Genomic DNA, 24106 nt, shown 5'->3' on the forward strand with positions numbered 1-24106 from the left:
TTATGACTGTGTCAGATAAAAGCAAGTGCCTTGCAGTGGAGGGTGGTAAAATATGTGGACAATTTATTACAGGGAAAAATCCCACAAATTTGAAAGTAAATTTGAGAAGCGCGCACAAGGAGGCTAACCTAGCTTACCTTAACAAGGTAAAAGAGAACGCAAAGCCCCCTTTCCCCGAAACAGAAGCTAACCCCGGTACATGGCATGGATGTAGGGATACAGGGCCAGGCAGCATGACTGAGACAACCGCAGGACAGAGAACACTACAGGCCTGCTTTCACCGGCGACCCGATAGCTGCTGGTTAGTAAATACGCAGGAACACCAAAAGCGGGAGGAAGCATGGGTTAATATGTGGATTGATACTGGGATGTCTACACAACTGTGTGAGTCGACTGACTTCAAAAAGTTCGCCACTTTACTCAAACCAAAGTTCAAAACACCTGTTCATGTATGACTTCTTTAGTCTGTTGGCTATTTAGGTTTTTTTCCTGGAACACGTCACTTACACATTTTGCACTTACTGTGGCGTCTTGTGTAGACGTAGTTTACATATTTATGACCATATGTAGGCTACATTTTATGTACTGGTGTTATTGTTGAATACATTGTGAATACATATTTCTAAAATTGTATGATGTTTTTGTTGAGTTATTATTACACAATACTTTTTTACCTTTTTGAATCCCCCGACAAATAACCCATATTATAAAAAAGACTAAAACTTATAAAAACTAAGCATTTTCAAAAAATAAAAACTAAACTAGCAAACCTGCTTTAAAAACTAATTAAAACTAAATTGAATTTGAAGACAAAAAGTCAAAATGAAATAAAAATAAAAACTAATGAAAAATGCTAAACCATAATAACCTTGGTTTGTAGTAGTCATCCACAGAGAAGGGAGGCATCTTGCTGCTAATTAGCTTTAGCTAAGTACCATGTTTCCAGTCACTGTAGGACAGGCTTGAGCTATTGGTAGGCGATTATAAGTATCCAAGAGCAGCTGCTCATAGTTTCTCACAGAGGAAAAGCAAGATTATCAGCAGAAATATGCAAGCAGAGGCAGGAGCAAGCAGCAAAGCGTCTGCACTGTAAGAAGCACTGTAACACTGTAAGACATGGCACTGTTCCTGGGGGCTTGGTTCAGACCCAGAAAAGTAGCGCACTTTTTAATTAATTAACTTTATTGGTTATCAGGCAAATAAAAAGCAGATACAGATAATCTGCAAACTGCCAAAAAACGGCGCGATATATATCCCTACTTTCTTTGCATATACTTCAGGCCTGTATTTGTGTGGTCGGAATGCATTAAACAAGGTTAGTTTGTACAAAGCAGTGATGGAATGCTTGAGTCGCTTTTCTCTGGACTCCTGACTCGATTTGGACTCACACACTGATGACCAATCCAAGACGTTCCACTCCCGGGATTGCTCCGTTGCTGCCGGAAATTGCGCCGGATTTCACTCTTTCCAGCCGGATGTCCGTTAACTTCCGCTTTCTTTGTTTTTTTTAAACTCCGGTGGATTTATTAGGACTATGGTTAACTGCTCCTCAGCTTGTTAATAATGTATGATTTAATTAAAATCACAGCCATTGCGATTTGAAAATTGCGCTTTTGAATAATGAATGATTCATCTTTCAGCCATAACTCCCACCACTTTACTCTCACACTCTGTACAAAAAACAAAACAGAACAGAAAACAGAACAGAAAACAGAACAGAAAACATACCTCTACTGTTTTTTTTATGTTTTTTTGCATCTACTTGTTCGACTTTTTTCTTCTCAATCTTTCCATCTTTCACCTTATTGCCATTTTGCAGGGCTGTTACAAAAAGCAAATGAAAGTACTTTGTCCTTTCTTAAATTTACCACAACAGTTTAACACAAACAGCGTTATTTGGTCAGCTGCACTGGGTTAAAACAACATGTAGATAGCATATACAGTGGGGAGAACAAGTATTTGATACACTGCTGATTTTGCAGGTTTGCCTATTTACAAAGCATGTAGAGGTCTGTATTTTTTTATCATAGGTACTCTTCAACTGTGAGAGATGGAATCTAAAACATAAATCCAGAAAATCACGTTGTGTGATTTTTAAATAATTAATTTGCATTTTATTGTAAGCATTCTAATAAAATATTATTATATTATTATATAAGTATTTGATCACCTACCAACCAGTACGAATTCCGGCTCTCACAGACCTGTTAGTTTTTCTTTAAGAAGCCCTCCTGTTCTCCACTCATTACCTGTATTACTGCACCTGTTTGAACTCGTTACCTGTATAAAAGACGCCTGTCCACACACTCAATCAAACAGACTCCAACCTCTCCACAATGGCCAAGACCAGAGAGCTGTGTAAGGACATCAGAGATACAATTGTAGACCTGCACAAGGCTGGGATGGGCTACAGGACAATAGGCAAGCAGCTTGGTGAGAAGGCAACAACTGTTGGCGCAATTATTAGAAAATGGAAGAAGTTCAAGATGACGGTCAATCTCCCTCAGTCTGGGGCTCCATGCAAGATCTCACCTCGTGGGGCATCAATGATCATGAGGAAGGTGAGGGATCAGCCCAGAACTACACGGCAGGACCTGGTCAATGACCTGAAGAGAGCTGGGACCACAGTCTCAAAGAAAACCATTAGTAACACACTACGCCGTCATGGATTAAAATCCTGCAGCGCACGCAAGGTCCCCCTGCTCAAGCCAGCGCATGTCCGGGCCCGTCTACAAGACGGGCCCGTACAACCCCAAGAACACCATCCCAACCGTGAAGCATGGAGGTGGAAACATCATTCTTTGGGGATGCTTTTCTCCAAAGGGGACAGGACGACTGCACCTTATTGAGGGGAGGATGGATGGGGCCATGTATCGCGAGATCTTGGCCAACAACCTCCTTCCCTCAGTAAGAGCATTGAAGATGGGTCGTGGCTGGGTCTTCCAGCATGACAACAACCCAAAACACACAGCCAGGGCAACTAAGGAGTGGCTCCGTAAGAAGCATCTCAAGGTCCTGGAGTGGCCTAGCCAGTCTCCAGACCCGAACCCAATAGAAAATCTTTGGAGGGAGCTGAAAGTCCGTATTGCCCAGCGACAGCCCCGAAACCTGAAGGATCTGGAGAAGGTCTGTATGGAGGAGTGGGCCAAAATCCTGCTGCAGTGTGTGCAAACCTGGTCAAGAACTACAGGAAACGTATGATCTCTGTAATTGCAAACAAAGGTTTCTGTACCACATATTAAGTTCTGCTTTTCTGATGTATGAAATACTTATGTCATGCAATAAAATGCAAATTAATTATTTAAAAATCATACAATGTGATTTTCTGGATTTTTGTTTTAGATTCCATCGCTCACAGTTGAAGAGTACCTATGATAACAAATTACAGACTTCTACATGCTTTGTAAGTGGGAAAACCTGCAAAATCGGCAGTGTATCAAATACTTGTTCTCCCCACAGTAACTGATTTATTTGGGTTGTATATTTTAATACTGATTCTGCTACAGTACATAGATTGGAAGGGTTACCTTAAAGACATATCAGACACATCAAGTGAACTACTTTATTATTGCTATATTCTAAAAATACAAACAGTACTACTACATTTCTACCACTCCCAGCTGCTCTCTTCAGTGTCACAGTTCACATCATTCCTCTTAGGCTATGTTTAGACGGAAACGATCTGAAGAGAAAACGTTCTCACTTTTTATTCCGCGTTTAGACGAGCGTTTTGGGGGGGTAAATCGGTATGCATATGGTACACAAAAGTGTGTGAAATTTGATGTAGTATGCACACCACACTTGGTGGTGTGCCACACAACACCACCAAGTCCCCGCGCCTGCGTAGAACCTTCCTTCTACTTCTCTCCCTAGTGGCGTGAAACCAAAACATGGCGAAGCAAACAACAAAAGCTGACAATTTTGTCTGGTGGAGTTATTGCTCCAAACAACCTTAGGTTACAAAGCCACAAAGGCACAACAGGGCGTGGACTGGGAGTCCTGCCAGTTAAAATATATAGACATATGGACTGAATTTCTTCAGCAGTATTGTTCTATCCTCACTAAGTGTTGTCCACACGAACGTATACTCAGCTATGCCGACAGCTAAACACTCTCCTCCAAGGAACAGGCTCATGTGTTGATTTTGGCAGTTTAATCAGGTTTAAGTGTAAAACTGTGGACAAAGAACAAAAAAGATATAGAAATGAAAATGTTGCACCATAATGCAATATCACACAAGCTTAGCTTACGAGTTACAAGACATATTGCACAAGGTAAGTGTAAACACAAAGCAAACAGTTTTCCATATGCTGGTACAACAAACCAGGTTTTACAGTACTAAATAGCGGATAATTAAATGACTTAGGAAAGACATAACTTTCTAACCAATACATTTTCAAACAAATATTAATGTATACATGTCTCTTCTAGGATAATAAACAATATAACTTACAGATGATGCCATGTATAAACTGTGGAAGCAAGGATGACGGCGCAGCTTCCGACATAACACACAGTTATAGATCAGGCTGCTAACAGACCGCTTACCTCCAACAATCCAAAAACCTGCAGCTCTTAAAGCTCCTTCTGTCAAGTGCCGTCCTTGATGACAGACTTCCTCGTGGTAGTGTCTGATAAGCAGTAAGGTAACATGGTGTTTGCCAGGAATGATGATTGGCTGACTCTCCTCTGATGTGAGCTGCGCCTTCCTCAGCCGTCCACCGACACGCAGAAGGCCCTCAGAATCGATGAAATGGCAGACTTTGCCGAGGGGGCTCTGTTTTGGGACAGACTCTCTCTTTTGGATGCACTGGATTTCCTCTGAATAGATGTCTCTTTGGACAGTGAGAATGATTCTGACCTTTGCATGATCTAGCTGCTCTGCACTGAGAGGCTGCTTGCAGATGTGCCAACCTTGGCAAGGACCTCCTTTTGCTGCTTGCATGAAGGAATGAGCGAGATTCGGGCAACAGCTCTGAAGAGTGACTTCCAACTTGAAAAGCGCTCGAAGCGTGCATTGCCAAGCTGTTGTGATGAACGTGTGGCACAGGTCACTACCTCTGGGCGTAACTCCACATCTAATCTGGGGTTGATAAGATTGAAAGGTTCCTATTGTAAGCGACACTGTTGCTTGTTCACAAGGAAGGCTGGTCCGGTTAACCATGAGGAAAGCGCAAGCTGGTTGGCTAGGATGGCTCTAGTTGCATGGTCGGCTGGGTTAACATCTGTTGGAACATAGTTCCATTGACCTTTGTTGGTTGAATGTCTGATACGTTGCACTCGGTTATGAACATAAATGTAGAATCGTCTGGAGTCATTGCATATGTAGCCCAATACCACTTTGCTATCTGTGAAAAAACTGATGTCATCAAACTCTATATCCAGCTCCGCAGATATAGTCTCCGCCAATTCCACCGCTAGAACGGCTGCACAAAGTTCAAGCCTTGGGATGGTGATATCAGGCTTGGGAGCCAGTTTTGTCTTGCCAAATAGAAATCCAACTTCACTATGTCCTGCAGCGTCTGTAATCTTCAGATAGGCGACAGCAGCAATTGCTTTAGTCGATGCATCACAAAAGATGCAGATCTCTTTCCTCTCAGCTGCAGAGATCGAAGTGTACATTCTTGGAATCTTCAAGCCGTTAAGGTCTTGTAGAGAGGTACACCACTTCTGCCACTCCTCAAGCTTCTCCTGGGGAAGTGGAGCATCCCATTCACAAGTGTCGGGGGTTAGTTCTCTTAAGATACAGCGACCTCCTACACTGACCGGAGCAGCAAATCCTAGTGGGTCGAACAAGCTGTTGATGGTAGATAACACACCACGACGTGTAAAAGGCTTTTCAGTAGCAGCAACTTGGAAAGACAGTGTATCTGTAGCAAGGTCCCATCCAAGGCCCAGACTGCGCTGCGTAGGAGGAAGGTCCTGACCCACATCCAGATCTTGTAGGTTTTTGGCTAGGTCTTCAGTCGGGAACGCTTTCATAACCTCCACACTGCTAGATACTATCTTATGCAGTCTTAGATTAGATTGAGCCAGCATGTCTTGTGCTCCTTTCAATACCTTGATGGCTTCCTTTGCACTGCTGAACGATTTTAGGCCATCGTCGACATAGAAATGACGATGTATGAAGTTCTTCACTTCAAATCCAAATTCCTCTGCTCCCTCCGTGGCTGTCCTCTTGAGTCCGAACATGGCCACAGCTGGTGATGGGCAGTTACCAAAGACATGAACTCTCATGCGATACTCCAAAACTTCACCATCAAGTTGGTGGTTGTCAAACCACAAGAATCGGAGGTAATCCCGATGATCCTCTCTTACTAGGAAGCTGTGAAACATTTGTTGGATGTCTGTCATCACAGCTACTGGCTCTGTCCTAAAGCGAACGAGGACCCCAAGTAAGGTGTTGTTCAGATCTGGTCCCTGTAGGAGCACATCATTCAGTGCTATGCCCTTGAACTGTGCACTTGAGTCGAAAACAATCCTTATTTTCCCTGGTTTCTGGGGATGATAAACACCAAAGCTTGGTAAGTACCAATACTCCTTGTCCGGCTCTGGTGGAGGAGCTGGCTCAGCATGTCCATTTCTGAAGATGTCCTCCATAAAGTCCACAAAATGGTGTTTCATCTCCTGTTTCTTCTTCAGGGTTCGGCGAAGTGACATCAGTCGGCTGAGGTCTTGCGCTCTGTTATTTGGTAGGCGTGGTCCTGGTGTGCGAAATGGCAGTGGAGCGACCCAGCTGTTGGAATCATCTTTCACAAACTTCCTATTCATGATATGAAGAAACATCTCATCTTCAACGGAGGGCGCTAGCTTGTCATCATCTTCAGAATGGCTGAAGATCTCCTTGCCTAAGTCTGGCTGTTTTAGCCTAGATCTAGTTGCTGTGCGTAGGGTGCAGTATGATGACTGCATTTTGTGGACACGGATGATGTCCCTGCCAAGTAACAGTAGGATCTCAGCCGAAACGTCCAGAGGAGGAATCTTATCAGCTATAGGCTTGAGATGAATGTGGTTACGGGCAGCCTCTGGTGTTGGGATTTCATCCCTATTGTTGGGAATTAGATTGCACTCAATAAGGGTTGGTAGTGGTAGATGAAGTTCCCCATCAGCTGACTCCACCACAAATCCAACAGCCCTTCTTCCAGCAGTGTGTGTAGTTCCTGCACATGTTTTGAGAGTGTATGGAGAAGAGTCACTCTGTATATCAAACTTGTCGAAGAATGCTGATCTGGCTAGTGACACGTTGCTTTGATCGTCTAGCATCGCGTATGCCTTAATTTTTTGCTCAGGGTGTCCCTTCGGATAAATGTTGACCAGACAGATTTTCCTCGAAAATCCTCACCACAGACAGAAACGTACATGAGGAAGTTGCTACATCTGGAACGTGTTGAGTCGGCTCCCCACCATGTTCTGTAGCAGGCACATTAGAACTCACAGCCCAAGGTGCTGGTCCTGCATGGAGCACAGAGATGTGTTGGTCACTGTCACATTCTGAGCAACGGACGACAGCTTTACACTCCTTTGCCTGGTGTGTTGTCGACGCACAACATTTAAAACATATGAAGTTCTCTTTCAGGAAGCGCTTACGTTCTGCTAATGGTTTTATCCGAAAACCTCGACACTTCTTGAGGGAATGAGGTTTTCTGTGGAGAGGACACTGTCTATCTGGATCCATGACAGGTTCTTTAGTGGTGTCTGAGGATGATGTGTCTGCTACTTCAGTTTTACTGACCGATAATGAAGGTTTGGTTTTCCACTGTTTGCTTGAAAACCCATCGGCTTTGGACGCAGCTGAGTTTGAGGTAAAGGCAGCAAAGCTAGGATCATTCCTCATCTCTGCATAGTGGTACACAAAGTCTACAAAAAATGAGAAGGGAGGGTAGACAACATTGTGCTCTTTCTTATAGCGGGACCCCTGGCTTATCCACTGCTCCTGGATGTTGTAGGCAATTTCTCCACAATAGGGTTTATTCCCCTTGCTGTGTCGAGAAAGCTAAGTCCTGCCATGTAACCGTCGTGCTTTGCTGCTTCGATTTCTAGGAGTAGATCTCCAAGTTCTTGAAGTTTCTGATAATCTCTGTTTGAAAGTCTTGGGAACTGGTCCAAACTTTTGAAGAGAGAAGCTTCAATCGCCTCCGGAGAGCCATAGCACTTGTCAAGTCGCCGCCAAAGCATGTCCAGACCCATAGATGGATTATTGACATGAACTGCTCTTATCCTCTTGGCATGGTGAAGGGACTCCCCACCAAGCCATTTAATGAGCAGGTCCAGTTCTTCACTGGCTTTGAGGTTCAGACCTTCTACAGCATTATCAAAGCTAGATTTCCAGGACAGATAACTGGCAGGCTGGTTATCGAACACTTTAAGCCCAGCCGTAACAAGATCTCTACGAGCCAGATATACAGCTAAGTCAGATACACCTGGGGCCTCTGATCGTGAGTTGTGTATATGCTGGTTTGTTGGGTCTGTGCACCGGCGTACATTGATGCTGGGATATTCATATTTTTGTGAACGGATGCAGCACCAGGGAGGTGATTCTTCGGATAGGTTTGCTGCAGGGGTTTAGTAGGAAAGGCTGCAGGATCTGACCGCTGTAATTGTTGACTGCCATGCTGGCTGTGAGTGTCTGGGAGGCGGCTGCCTTGTGGTATGGGAGCATCCTCTGTGGCTTCGTCAAATTGAGGTGAAGTACCATTTTGACTGGAAGCAAAATGTGCTTTGATGTACTCACCAGTGCGATGTATAGACTGCTTCGCTGATAGAGAGTGACTGGCTTTACTCACGAGGTCACAATTTTCTAAATCTGCAGCTGCTTCAAACACTTTAGCTTCTGCTGAGGCAGCCTCAGCTTCATATTCTACCTTTAGTGCATTTAATTCAGCCTCTATTCGTGCTTTTTCTACTTGCATTTCTACTTGACGCTTTGCATAGGCTGCTCGTGTGCGTGCAGCTTCTGCTTTGGCACGACCTTCAGCAGCAGCTACACTGGCTGAAGACTTAACTGAGCTTTGTGAAAGTGAACCTGATGCAGCACATTCTGACTTGACATCCAGGTCTTGAGGATCGATATCGTCGGGATTGGGGTCTGCCATTGCGATATAGGACAGGTAGACGTATCTCCAGACCACAGAAAATGCTCTTGTGGATGTAGATGTATGTCGTCGTTTCTTACTTTAGCAGGGGTTAAACTTGCATGTCCTATTGAGTGTCATCCTCGCTTCCACAGTTTATACATGGCATCATCTTTTTACTGTTCTGTCCTCACTAAGTGTTGTCCACACAAACGTATACTCAGCTATACCGACAGCTAAACACTCTCCTAATCAAGCTCCAAGGAACAGGCTCATGTGTTGATTTTGGCAGTTTAATCAGGTTTAAGTGTAAAACTGTGGATATAGAAATGAAAATGTTGTACCATAATGCAATATCACACAAGCTTAGCTTACGAGTTACAAGACATATTGCACAAGGTAAGTGTAAACACAAAGCAAACAGTTTTCCATATGCTGGTACAACAAACACCCCCAGGTTTTACAGTACTAAATAGCGGATAATTAAATGACTTACGAAAGACATAACTTTCTAACCAATACATTTTCAAACAAACATTATTGTACACATGTCTCTTCTAGGATAATAAACAATATAACTTACAGATGATGCCATGTATAAACTGTGGAAGCGAGGATGACACTAGATTGAAACCAGTAGGAACATGTGGCTCTCTCAGGCAATATCTAGAGAAGAAATTAAGCACTTCCTGTTTCCTCCCTTAAAGTGACAGTTCACAAAACAACCACCAAGGGTCCCAAAGCAATGCAAACACATCTGGCTCCATAACAAGTATCCTGTACCTGGAGGGACGTCATATCCACATGAGAAAGACGCTATCTGTAAAAGTCAGATATCATCAAAGCTGAAAGCCATCCAGATCAAGTATAGGCAGGCTGTGGATACCCAATGGCGGAGTGGCCATGGGCACCGTCACCGTCTAAACGAAAGGCACATCTGATAAAATATTTTGTCGTTTTCACCTGCGAGCGTTGACGTGTAAACAGGGCCTTAGTGTCAGATAGGTCTCTCTCTCTCTCTCTCTCTCTCTCTCTCTCTCTGCGACATTGGTCAATTCTATAAAGGCGAGTCTATGACAGTTTGCTTTGATGTGATCCTCAGAGAGCGTGAGTCTGCACATATAAGGGAGATGGCGTGTTTGTGTTTGTGTGCGTGTTTCCTGTGTTGCAGCCGGCCTGTGGTGATAAGCAGATGATGAAAGCCTGTGTGTGTGCGTGCGTGTGTGTGTTTGTTACCTGCTGTGTGTTGTTGGAAGAGGGAAGAGGGTTGGAGACCATTGGTCCAAAGATGTCCAGTTCATCGCTGATTGGTGCAGCACCACTCGAGCCCCTCCCATCACCCTCTGGAGCATCTGAAAAAGCGATAAAATAAATATAAATCCTAATATTGTGTAAATGTTCATATTACTGTTTATTGTGTTTTATCCAAATATTTGGACACATTGTATTTTGATGCTTTGGCAACATTATTATTGAAAAGTTCATACAAAATGGACCTTGTGATCAAGTCACATATATTTAACAACATTTGGGAGATTTACATTACTTGATTTTGATAAAAATTAAAAATGACGTAAGATTTCTACTGAACCAGTAAGCATACATGTATAGTCATGATTTGAAAAAATATGAATTAATGTTCAGACATAAAGAGAGATCAATAAAGACAGAAACACAGTAAAAAGTGAAGGCACTTAGACAAATAGGAATTATTCAATCTAACCTTTACATTCATATGCAAGAATTTTTAAAAGTTTTAAGCCTTCACACGTGTTTCCAAAACACCCCACTCAGCTCCATGTACAATTGTTAATTGCTTGTTAACTGGAACATCCCCAAGAAAACTCTGGTGACAGCATTCCTTCAGTACTTAGCTTTACATTTTTTCATTTATGCCTCTCCTTTGGTCTTAGGAAAAAAAAAAACTTGTGTGCAATTGCAAATATATTTGACAGTGTCACAGAGCTGCTTAAAGTGGCTATATGTAACTTTCCGTTTGTGTTGATTTCAGCACACTTGCTTTATTGTCCACTGTATATTTCTGAGTTAGCGTTATCAGGAAGTCATACAGTCGCGATGCATATTTTTCTCAGACAGAAAATCATTCGTTTACAATAAGAGAATACGTTACAGATGCATTGTTGCATTTCAAGTATTGCATACGGTAACTTAGCCTACTTTGGATGTATCGTGAGCTAAACCGGGTATCACTGTCACTGTGTCACGAGCAGAGGTGGGTAGTAACGAGTTACATTTACTCCGTTACATTTACTTGAGTAAGTTTTTGAAAGAATTATACTTCTAGGAGTAGTTTTAAATCACTATACTTTTTACTTTTACTTGAGTAGATTTGTGAAGAAGAAACTGTACTCTTACTCCGCTACATTAGGCTACAATGAGCTTGTTACTACTTTGGTATTCTACGCGTCATTGTTTTTATCCCCCCCGCGCGTATGCCTCATTTCTATGTTTTATTTTGACAGAGAGAGAGACTTCCGCTAAAGGCTATACAACGTGACTGTGTTTTACCAATCAAACGTAGTGGTGTAGTCTCGTCCCGTGACCATACTCAATCTCAGCGGCGGGACGGGTTAGCTTTACAGTCGTAGCAAAACAAAAATGTCAGAATCAACTGTCGGCAATGCAGACACAGACGAGGAGGAACACCCCTGGCCTCATATTGAAAGCATGTTTACCTTAGTAAAAGTGCGAAACAGCAGCTACATTATGCGGTGTCTTCTGTGTCTACCAAAACAAACGGACATTTCAGCAATCAAAAACTCAACATCTAACTGTAAGTTCTATTTCGTATAGGCTTCGCCCTCTAAGCCACACTATTGGGTTTATCCCTTCGCGCATGTGCAGTCGTGAAGATTTTCTTTCCTGCCCTAGCGTGCCGCTCAGGCTTCAACTACGTCCGCAAATACTGTATATAAACAGAGCGGACCCGTAGCTCTGCTCCCACTTTTTCTTCAGCAAGCAGTTATGAAGAAGGTTATGAAGACCTCCGGCTCCAGCGGCGTCCGCTCCTGCCCCTCCTGCGAGACCGGCTACATCTTCTCGCCGGATCTCCACCCCCGCTGCGAGACCTGCCTCGGTGCTTCTCACGCCGGCAAGGCTCTCACCTCCGACGCCTCCTGCCCTTTTTGCGCCCGCCTGCCTTCTAAAGAGCTTCAATGGCGGGCGGACGCTTTTCTGGCTTTTGAGGTCGACGGAGAGGGGGACGGCAGCTGGGCAGACCGACGTGACACCGTCGACGCCCTGGAACCGCTAGAAGAGGGCGTCTTCGACGGGCACGGGTCCGATGACTCCCCCGAATGACGATTCCCTCTCCGGTTTTCCCTCCTCCCCGCTGGGAGAACTGGAAGCCGACCCCCCCGTCCACCCAAGATCAGGTTTGCGCCCAGGTTACTGACCGGTCACACCAATGTGCGGCCCAGGGCTTGGCGGCGCAAAACAACATTGCCTTGCTTGCCACTGCCGTCTCCGCCATGGCCACCAACCCGGAGACTCTTCCTCTGGAGCTAGCCACGGAGATTGGCAAAGCGATGACCGCTATCCTCACCCTCACCACGGCGACCACGGTGGCGTTGTCGAGGATCCAGGCGTGGCAGACTGTGGCCCAGCGAAATATCTGGCTCCACATGTCACAGCTACCCACAGAGGTCAGACGTGAGCTTCTGTACGGCCCCATTGCTCCCGATGGTCTATTTGGGCCTCGCTTACAGACAGCCACGTCCCACCTCCACCAGGCGACCGAGGAAGCTGAGCGGCTACGGCGGCTTGGCTCCTAGAAAGCGGCTCCCCATCAGCAGCGTCACCGCTCCACCAACCGCCATAAGAGGAAACGCCCCACAGCCTCTGCTGCGGCTGCGCCTTCCCAGGCTTCGACCTCCGCTCCTCTGCCTGCCCCCCCACAGCGGCAGCCGGCCCCTGACAGGTTTCAGGAGGAGCATGAAGGCGGCTCCCACCTGGTCAAACCCGCCCCCGGAGCCACCCAGCAAGCAGCGGCGACGGTGGCAATGATGGGGCGCGGGGAACGTCTGTCCCTCCACGGTTGGAAACCGGAAACACAATGGCCCTTTTAAGGGCCACTTCAGTCTTTCTAAAGAGCAGTTTCCATCCAACCGATTAGCCCTTGTTCCCACTGAACATTACGCTGATGTCATGACAGATGTTCCCCACACAAGCACACACCAGGTCACCGCTGCTCGCGGAGCTCCGCCGCTCTCTCACTGTGCAGACGGCGAGAGCATACGCCCACCCGCTACATTTAGCGCCGCTCAGTTACCCTCCTCCCCCCGGCTATGCCAGCGGGATAAGGACAACAATGACCCGCCACCCTTTCGACAGGGCCCTACCATGGGCTGGGCGACACGATCTACTCATGTCTCGCCCAGCGGCGGGACGGGCTCTGCGCTTCTTGCTAGCTATGTCTGTAAACAACACACAGACATGCGCGCGCCCGCTCTCAGAGCACAGCGCGGCATGGATCAGGCTGACACACATGGACTCGTGGATGTCAAAACTGATATCAGGTGGGTTACACCCCATCCTCGACCTGTCCCATCCTGTCCCCCCGTCCTATCAGACATGTGTTGGAATGCGTGCGCCACCAAGAATGGTTTACATCGGTGGATCTGAAAGACGCATACTTTCACATCCAAATCATTCCCAGACACAGGAAATTCCTGCGTTTCTTTTTCCGTGGGGCTCATTTCCAGTACAACCGACTACCATTCAGTTACTCACTGGCCCCCCGCACTTTTTCCAAGTGTATGGAGACGGCGCTTCAGCCGTTACGGAAAAAAGGCGTCAGAGTCCTGTTTTATCTGGACAATTTGCTCATCCTGGCTCCCTCTCGGGAAATGGCGGCGCTGCACACTGTGGCAGTTCTGCGGCACCTGCAGACACTGGGTTTCACCATAAACTGGCAGAAAAGCTCATTGGTTCCCGCACAATCGATAGTTTATCTGGGCGTAGTGCTAAACTCGATTGTTATGAGAGCCAGGCTGTCAACACCAAGGCAAGACGCGCTGCTCTCTCTCCTGTCGCGCACCACGCCACGCGCAAAGGTGTCAGCGCTGTCCGTCACGCGCCTTCTGGGCATGATGTCCGCGGGCTACATGGTGGTCCCCCTGGGGCTTCTCCACATGAGAAAAATCCAGAGGTGGTTCCTCCGTCAGCGTATTGACCCCATACGTCACAAGTGGCGAATGCTGATCATTCCTCCTTCCCTACAGTCGGACCTGTCATATTGGGGGAACCCCCGGACCTTGTCAGCTGGGGTTCCCCTGGGCAAGGTGACGTCATACGTGACAGTGTACACGGACACGTCCCTCACTGGCTGGGGAGGAATGTGCGAATCACAGGTGGTGGGAGGAGAATGGCCACCCCCCCTCTCCCACACATAAACTGCCTGGAGCTGTACACGGTGCTGAAAGTTTTGAAACACTTTGCCCCGGTGGCAGCAGGGAGACATGTCGTCGTACAGACAGACAATGTTACTGCAGCAGCGTTCATAAATCGCCAGGGCGGCGTACGTTCGGCCCGCTATTGGAAATAGCCAGGAGCCTTCTGCTGTGGGCACACAGTCACCTGCTGTCCCTCAAGGCTGTTTACATCCCCGGGATACTAAACCGGGCGGCAGACCTAATGTCGAGGGGAGGGCCCTCTCACAACGAGTGGAAATTGAATCCCACTATTGTTCAGAAGCTGTGGAGCAGGTTCGGGAAAGCGGAGGTGGATCTGTTCGCCTCACGAGAAAACACACAGTGCGCTCTGTGGTTTTCCTTGAGCGCACGGGACAATCCACCCCTCGGCGTGGACGCTTTCTCCCACCACCCCTGGCCCAGAACCCTCCTATACACTTTTCCCCCGGTCCCTCTGATTCCTCGTCTCCTGGAACGCATCCAGGAGGAGAATCTGTCGGTCATCTTGGTGGCACCGGAGCGCACGAGCGCATCCTGGTTCCCGACACTGGTCCAGCTGCTGGCGGGTCCCCCCTGGCAATTGCCGTGGCGCGAGGACGCCCTGTCACAGCTGGACGGCGCGATATTCCACCCCCCGGTGATAACCCAGCGACTGTGGGGCTTCGGTCGAGGGTTTTTTCCCTCCAGGGTTTTTTCCCCCCGCCTCATGACAACGACGTGGAGGAGGTTTCCCACTGATTGTGCCCGGTGCGTGCGTTATCACAGTATGTTTTACGCACGGCGGACATAAGGCGGACACAACAGCTGTTTGTACACTATAGGGAACACTCCCAAGGTGCGGCCCTGTCTAAACAGCGTCTGTCTCACTGGCTGTGTGAGGCTATCACCCAAGCCTATAACACGGAGGGGGCGGAGCCCCCCCAGGGCATCCGGGCACATTCCACAAGGGCACTATCGGCATCAACAGCTATGTTCAGAGGCATGTTAGTAGCCGACACCTGCGCGGAAGCCTCTTGGGCATTCCCATGCCCTTTCATCCGTTTCTATTTGCGGGATATGTCCGAGCCCTCTCTGACTCACTCGGTCCTATCCTCACTCAACGACGGATGATGCCCCGTCGTATGTGGGCCGGGTGCCGAGAGGAGAGCGGCATCCCACATATATGTGTAGCCTATATATATATATGTACATATGTATATATATATATATATTTGTTGCTATCACACACCCTCTCTCACTGCCATGCACGCCTATAATCATGATATGTGCCACTGCATGCACGATGCACTGCCTGGGGTCCTCCCCCCTCCCTACTCTGGGTGGCTGGGAGGGACTCGGGCGTCCCATAATTATCAATCAGGTACTACCCTCACCAATCATGCACGCCTGCCCTCTCGGCTAGGCCAAATTATTACCATGGCAGGCCCTGTTACCTAGATAACGGGTTATCTGACACAGTCCCCTGTCAGTGCATGAGAGAGAGACAGAGGGGAAAAAAAGTTTAGTCTATGTTCCACTGTGGGCTCTGGGTCGCAGGTGGCATTGACTACATCAGCTTAGAACGATAGTTACGTTATTGTAACTCCAGAATCTATGAGTATAGGCGTAGCCCTCTAAGATCCGGGCCACCTGCTCCAGTTACATTAGCTGAAGAAAAAGCTTATGTTGGGAGCAGAGCTACGGGTCAGCTCTGTTTATATACAGTATTTGCGGACGTAGTTGAAGCCCGAGCGGCACGCTAGGGCGGGAAAGAAAATCTTAAACTATTGGATAAACCCAATAGCGTGGCTTAGAGGGCTACGCCTATACTCATAGAATCTGGAGTTACAATAACGTAACTATCGTTTCCTAAATTTGTTTATTTTTTTTGCTGTGGATAGGCGAATGTTTGTCTTTTAGGTTAGCTACATATGTTTTAAACATGTCCTTTGTATATCTATGTATCCATCCAAATTTGATGTGATAAGTCTCTTTTAATGTCTTGATCTCCCTGTAGCCTCACAGATTTTTTTATCCACAGAGGGTTCACCCCAACAAACTAAGTACACAGACTCACTAGAGAACTACAGAAATGATTTCTCACTGCTTTGTTTCTGCATACACACACACACTTTATGGGAGTTTATGGGCTGCCTTGTTCTAGTTCTGCCTGCAGAGCCTGGTAAAAAAAGTATAAAGGTTTGGAAATTTGTGTTACTTGTGCTTATTTATTTTTTTATTATTTTATTGATTTTATTTTTTAAGTACTTGAATTTACCTGGATTATTTTAATTTAAGCTATTTTGTAATTAATTAATTAATTTTAATTTATTTTGCCTAAAGATTATTATTTTGTATTTTTGTCTGTCTGATTCAATGCTTGTGTTAAAAAATAAATCAGACGTTACTCAACAGTTACTCAGTATTTGAGTAGTTTTTTTCACCAAGCACTTTTTTACTCTTAAGTAATTATTTGGATGACTACTTTTTACTTTTACTTGAGTCATATTATTCTGAAGTAACAGTACTTTTACTTGAGTACAATTTTTGGCTACTCTACCCACCTCTGGTCACGAGCCAAAGCATTAAGAGTTTGTTGTAGCAACCAACATAATAACTTAGATTAATATAGTGCATTATATGAAACCCATGGAAGCTTTACACTATTGCAGGGGGACAAGGGAAAAGAAAATAGTAGGCCAACACATACATGGACTAAAAGGAATAAAACGTCCATGCTAAATAGAAGGGGGATGTAATTTAATAGTGGTGGGCGGATCGATCCAAATATCGATAATATTGATAAAAACGTTGGTATTGATATTGATCAATGCCAGTGTAATGAGATTGATATTTTAGTTTTAGTTTCTCTCCAGTATGCACCACTGTGGTTTCATCAAAAAGGCGACTTGGCTGTCTGTGTCTATGTAAGTGCCGCTGCTTTCAAGTGCCGCTCCTGTCACAGCGCGGAGCGGGCACACTTTGCTCCTCCTCCCCACTCTTGTGATTTGATGTTGTACCGTCACATGACTCAGCGGCGCCGGGCAAACAAGCAAGCAAGCAGCCAGGCCCGGCGGCGGCCAGCAGCACACACACACACAAGACACAAGCTGGACAGAGACAGAGCAAAAGAATGGCAGAGAGGAAGAGGAGTGTCGTGTGACTATATTTTCAGGCCGAAAATTAAACAACGGCAAGCTGTATAATTTGTAAAAATGCTGTAAGATACAGTGGTAACACAACAAATTTACAGTATACAAGCACATGAAAATGCTGTCCTGGGTTTTATTAATAATCCAAAGGTAAAATCACAAAAACACTTAAAGGTCATGACAATTCATTCAGATTTAGCAATTTTATGATGCATCCACCTTAATTATTAAAAGGTATCGGTATCGTATCGGTATCAGCAAGTAAATGGCCCTGTATTTACTTGGTATCGGATCGATACCAAATTTTGCAGTATCGGACACCACTTTAATTTAATGTAGGCTACTGACGTACAACCACATCACGCAATCTAAAGTTATTTTTTGAATGAAATAGACATATTACATACCTGAGGGCCAATTCAGGACGTTTTTGAATCATTTACAATCCCGTAATAATCTCCATCTGTTGAAAGCCCGACTGAGATTGACTCGGTTGTCTTTCACTTTCCCTATTAGCTTTTAGTTGTTCTTCGTTTAATTTCCTTCTTTCCTGTGATGGCCATGCCACAGTGTCAGCCATAACTACAGCAGATAACTTCTAAAATAACATTAAAACACAGTCCTACATAAAGACATCTCCTGCTACCTTTTACCTGCATACTCACTAACCAAAGATTTTCTGGTGATGCACCAAAATCTGTGACCCGTCAGAATGTGTGCTCTGTAGCGCCGTCTACCTGCCGTAAATCATTTTGTGAATTCGTCGGAAAAATCGGACCAGGTAAAGGCATTAATAAAAACAATATACTGTAAAACTATCGTTCTTTTCACTGTTAGTCTTGTTTGCTTTTACAGGTCATTTATGATCACCAGATGGAACATTACACAGTTTCAGAAATGTGTAAAAGCTACATATAGTCACTTTAAGGTAGGGATGTTTTTTTATTTTATGTTTTCAGTTGGATTAACTAGTCTAGTCTAGTATTAGACTGGGTAAACCCAGCCCAATCTGCTGGCGATTTGATTTCGCCCTGCAGCTCAGGCTGGAAACCTGTACGTTTATCTATCCTGCTTCCGTTACGAATTTGCGGGAACCAATCACAATTTGGCTTATCCACCTGGCGCGCTATTGCCGGGTTTAACACGATGACAATGGAGAAGCGAAGGCAAGCACCTTTTTGTTTACATTCAACATGGCGGCCACCGAAGTGCAGCAACCCGTTGATGCCGCTATTGCTACTATTTTAAAAGATTTCAAAGGTAAGTTTTCTCTGAAAATGGAACAGAAACTTGCCCTGGAACAATTCCTACAAAAGAAGGAAGTGGTTTTTTTTTTTCACTACCGACTGGCTTTTGCTCTGCCTCACTCTGCAAAGTACGTCACCCGGATCGTTGGTCTGATTGGTTGAAGGACTATCCAATTGCGTAGAGTCATTTGAACTATGCCCGTTGATCACGCCTCTTGTGCAGTAGAAAATACAGAAAGATTGAGCTTGGTCTGGTGATAGCCAGACTAGTCTAGTAAGGTACAACTCTAAAAATGCACCTCTGCACATCTGTCTGTCAGAAAGCTACAAATCTTCAAAAATGTCAACTGTTAAAATGAATACACCTTTTTCACGCCAGACATTTTGAGGGCAGAAAGGGGAACGGTGTAAGTAATATTGCTGATGGCTGCATTCCATTTAGGTGTGCCAGTTCCCAGGCCCTGGTATTGTGCATGTTGACTCTCTGGCACAGCTTACTGTTGCATCCTTATGGAACAGAGCCCCCGTTATTGTTATTACTTCCATCTTTGTGTTTCCTGCTGTGACCAAGTCCAAATGTCTGCTGTGAAAAGGGTCTATTGTCCATGCTGGCTTACAGACATGGTTTACTATTGGACACAAAAACTGGAACAGAGCCATTATTAACTATAAAAGCAAAAGTATTAACAACTGTGCTTTTCGCACTATGACCAGTCAAAATGTCTGCTGTGAAAAAGCCACATGTTAGTCACACAGAAAAAAATAATGAGAATGGACTAGTCAAATGAATGGCGAGTGTCCAGGGAGCTAGTGCAGGAAAATCTCTGATACATCACCTCTATAGTTCACTATATTGTAATTCTACAACTTAAATGTATATCATGGGAAACTGTCTGTTCATGTAATTGGATGTACCAAGTTCCAAGTTGTAAAACCAAGCAATATAAAAACAGCTTTGTTCCAGCTGCAGTCACACTGATGAACAAGCTATAAGAAAAAATTGCACAATTTGCACAGCCTGTATTTGCGTAGGACATTTGGTATTTATTTAATTATTGGTTTTTAGATTATTTTTCATAATGCTTAGTTTTAAGTGATTTTATTGGTGTTTATTAGATTTCAGCATCTTGATTAGCACTCAAGCACTTTGTTTGTATTGTTATTTATTGTCCTATTGTATGTTGTCTGTGTTTTCTGAACTGTGTGTCATGGATGCCCGGCACTTCTTTACTGTGCAACAAATTTACCTACGGGTACATATAAAGTAACCTATAAATATAATATAATGAGAAGATCAAGGTTAGTTTGTACCAAAATCAATAGCAACGCCATTTCTGCGTGTTACAGTTTTTGCCGATTGCTTACACACTTATCAAAGCCTTACACTCAAGGAGCAAAACATTGGCCCAGATGTGCACCACTACAAGCACAATGTCAGCCTCACACTTTTTGCAAAACAATACACACAGTGATTTGCAAAACACTAAACACACTTGTATTCATTAGACACAGAAGTATATCATGATGTCACTTCCTTTCAATTCCAGCACTGACTGTCAAACTATGAGCCAATCTGTGAAACACAGCCATCAGGTGCGCAAACACATGATTGCTTAATTGTAGACACACCATTCAGGTTTAAGCACTATAAAAATGCAGAAGGTAAGTCTAGTATTTTCTGTACTGTACTTTCTTTCTTTTTTCTGTAATTGTGACCTGTACTGGATACAGATTTTATGTTTGTCTGTTGTTTGCTGAACTAACAGTGTTATGCACACTACTGTAGTAGCAGTATGAAAACTGGGACATGTTTTGTTGTGATTCTCCATGTTGACATGTTGACTGATTTGAGTATATGGAGAGAAATACATTATATTTTCCTCAGTCTGCAGCATTGGTCTTGTGTAGTGTTTGGTGAACTTATTGTATATTTTCACTTTCTCTGTGTACTTCATTTACAGTACTCTAATCACTGAGAAGTAGAATTGCTAAAAGTGTTTTAGGTTAGCATCAGCAGTGTGTAACTGGTTCAAATAGAATTAAGTCATATGAAACGTGTGTTTTTCATATGATAACAAAATATGTTTTTTATAAATTAGTGTATAGTTTTTGCAAGAGTGTTTCATTTTGCAAAGGGTCTGAGGTGTTCTGCTAATTGGGTGTGTGGTTGTGCTAATTGTGTGTAGTGTTCTGAAAAACCGGTCCCTACTTTCAAAATAGTGCTTAAGCAATTGAAAAAAAACTGTAAAGGCAGGGTTGGTAACTATTTTCTAATATGCACTTTTTTATATAGTTTGAAATGGTCTTTACACCCCGACAGCAATAAATAACTTATGGGCTCCCAAAAAGGAGTGAAAAAGATCTGTCATCTGTAGCTGCTGGAATCCTGTAAAAACACCCACCAATCACTGCCTCCCGGTCCGCAATGAAAGAACCAATGAAATGCCTCCCTGCCCCGCTGCGTGTACTCTACCCCTCCCGTGTACGAGCCTGAGCTCAGTGCGCGTCGTCGCCGCATTGCTAACAGTAGTCATGTTTGTTTAAACGGTGCCCAAATTCTTTCACATGAAGGGCCAAGTGTATCTTGATGAAAGGCCACGGGCCAAAAGTAAATGTTGATTACCGTCATTCTTCGTGGATAAAACTTACGTTTGTTATTAAATAGGGAAGTTCAACAGGGTGACATTCAACTGGGAGAGGTAACAGCATGAAGACTGGAAGCAGGGTGACGCAGCTGTCGTGGCTCTGTCAGTTACTAATGGGCAAAGTAAGAGCCTTATTTGATGGTTACTTCCCAAGAAGATGAAAGAAATCTTTAGCAACCAGAGTCACATTTAGATAATTTGTGACTTCAAGTATTTTAAACTACAGTATACTACAGTACAGTTTTTTGATACTAAAAAAACTGTGTTTTCCAGAGAGAGACCCCTGGCCATGGTGCTGGAGAGAAAAGCCCCAGTATACCATGAACAGTCATCTGGGATACAGTGATGGAGAGGCAGACAGGGGGAGGAGGAGTGTGTGAAAGGAAGAGAGAGAGAACTGTGTGGTGTGTGTGTGTGTGTGTGTGTGTGTGTGTGTGTGTGTGTGTGTGTGTGTGTGTGTGTAAGAGCCGGCGAGCAGCAGAGGTCATTTATATAACCACAGTGATGAAACATCCATAATTTAGCCCTTTTAATGTGTGAACAAGACTGAGCCCCTTTAGCCAGACAGCAGGGTACAAGGAAAGCCATTTACTGTGAGAAGGCTAGAAAGACCACTCGACATCCTTTTTAAACCACTCATTAGAACACATTTCAAAGACTTACTCTGATAGTGACATCTTCCATCCTAATAATTAAACTATTGATTTTTACCCTCTATCCATCTAGGGATGCCTTCAAGCCCTCAAGGCAAATTTGTTATTTGTGAAATTGGGATATGTAAAAAAGAAAAATGTACTTGACTGGACCTTCATTATTATTCGTTATTAATGAGCTTGGCTTTTATTGTGATAGTTAAATCACTTTGTAAATTGCTGCTTGAAGAATAAAATCCATTATGATTATAATTATTCCTTTAAGGCTGACGAGTGACAGGTGTAAAACAAATTGTTACAAATTCAAAAGATGAGAGAAAAATAGGATTTCCTGTGCATCAATTACCCTGCTACCACTCTAATCCCCCCCACCCCTACCAAAAAAAACTCATTCACCCATTGCCATGGAAATGAGCTGCAGGGAGAAAAGCCCCATCGTCATCATCATCACTGCCATGTCGGGCAATGAGCCCAACATCCTTTTTTACAGGACGGAGCTGCTTCTTTAGAGCACTTTACCATGGAAACAGACCCATACTTCAGGGTGGGGGTGTTTTATAATAACCCCTTTGCCCCTGGTACATTCTCACACACACACACACACACACACACACACACACACACACACACACACACACACACACACACAGCTTCCCAGTATCTTCAATGAATACAGCGACCTCTTTCAGCATTGGGAGGCTGTCACATTAAGGACTTGGCCATGACACAAGGGGGTAAAATATCTGACTTGATTAAACCATGCATTGATTATAATGCAATATTCAGATTAGATTTCACACAAATACATGTCAACATGTTGTCCCAATGGTCAAACTGGAGCTTCACAAGCATTTCAATCCTGTCAATAATATAAATGAACTGGTTCTTTGAAGTGTTTTTTTACAGCCATAGTCTATATCCTCGACGTTCCACTTCCGGGATTGTTCAGGTGCCGCCGGAAATTCTGCCGGATGTTTCTTTGTGTTGGCATTTTAAGCTCTGTTCGATTTATGAGGACTATGGTTAACTGCTCCTTGCAATGGAGCAATGGATGTCTGAATTTACTCCTTGCAGGGTAAATTCAGACATCTAGCTAGACTATCTGTCCAATCTGAGTTTTCTGTTGCATGACTGCTGTCATGATGTCATCATGGCAGCCCGTGCTTCTTTTGTTCTGTGTGGTTTTTTGTTTGTTTTCCCTCATGTTCCTCCCTCCTGTGCCGATGACTGAGCTGTGGGCGTGGCTTAGCTGGCAGGTGGCTCCAGGTGAAGCTCATTCCCTAATCACCCTCCTGCAGTATTTAAGGCTGGCTCTGTGATCCACTCGTCGCCAGATCGTTCCGTCTACCAGTGTGGTATAGTTGCACGCCTGGCTCGGCCAACACTCTCAGTTGCTACAAGGAATCATGGAATCCCTTCAACAGCTCTCAACCAACATGCCTCGTGTGGAAAACCATTCCCCTCAGCTTCCAGCTCAGTCTCCACCGGTTTTCTCACCTTCCCAAGCTGTACCCGTGAGTAATTTTCAACCCCGTGAACCTTTTGTGCCCGCTCCTGAACGTTATAGTGGAAAGTTAGGAGAATGTAAATCTTTCCTGTTTCAATGTTCACTAGTGTTCAGTCAGCAGCCTCTAACCTATTCTCTTGATGCTACTAAGAGCTTATGTACTCAGGTTACTTTCTGGGAGGGCGAGAGACTGGGGGGTAGCTTTTTGGAACAGCCCAGTGACAACTAACGCCACATATCAACAATTTGTGTCTGAAATTACCACAGTTTTTGATCACCCAGTTACTAGCAGTGATACCAGTAACCGCCTGCTAAGCCTACGTCAGGGAACCCTCAGTGCTGCTGACTATTCTGTTGAGTTCAGAACATTAGCGGCAGAATTGGGATGGGATGATAGGGCGTTACAAAGCATTTTCTTTA

At 44.6% G+C, this 24106-nt stretch overlaps 1 protein-coding gene and 1 long non-coding RNA gene across 2 annotated transcripts in view; one reads left to right on the forward strand and one right to left on the reverse strand.

Annotated features, from left to right (window-relative positions):
* The window catches only part of smap1 (small ArfGAP 1), a 235402-nt gene that overhangs the window by 53217 nt on the left and 158079 nt on the right, over positions 1–24106 (reverse strand). The window contains exon 8 of the mRNA XM_035992468.1: positions 10308–10423. Coding sequence (XP_035848361.1) covers positions 10308–10423 — 116 coding nt within the window. The remainder of the gene's footprint in view (positions 1–10307; positions 10424–24106) is intronic.
* On the forward strand, positions 1735–7106 carry LOC116044135. The gene is made up of 3 exons (XR_004103621.2): positions 1735–2727; positions 6697–6698; positions 7093–7106. It is a non-coding gene; the product is annotated as an uncharacterized LOC116044135 (long non-coding RNA).

This window comes from Sander lucioperca, chromosome 15, assembly GCF_008315115.2.
Source record: "Sander lucioperca isolate FBNREF2018 chromosome 15, SLUC_FBN_1.2, whole genome shotgun sequence".
Classification (NCBI taxonomy): domain Eukaryota; kingdom Metazoa; phylum Chordata; class Actinopteri; order Perciformes; family Percidae; genus Sander; species Sander lucioperca.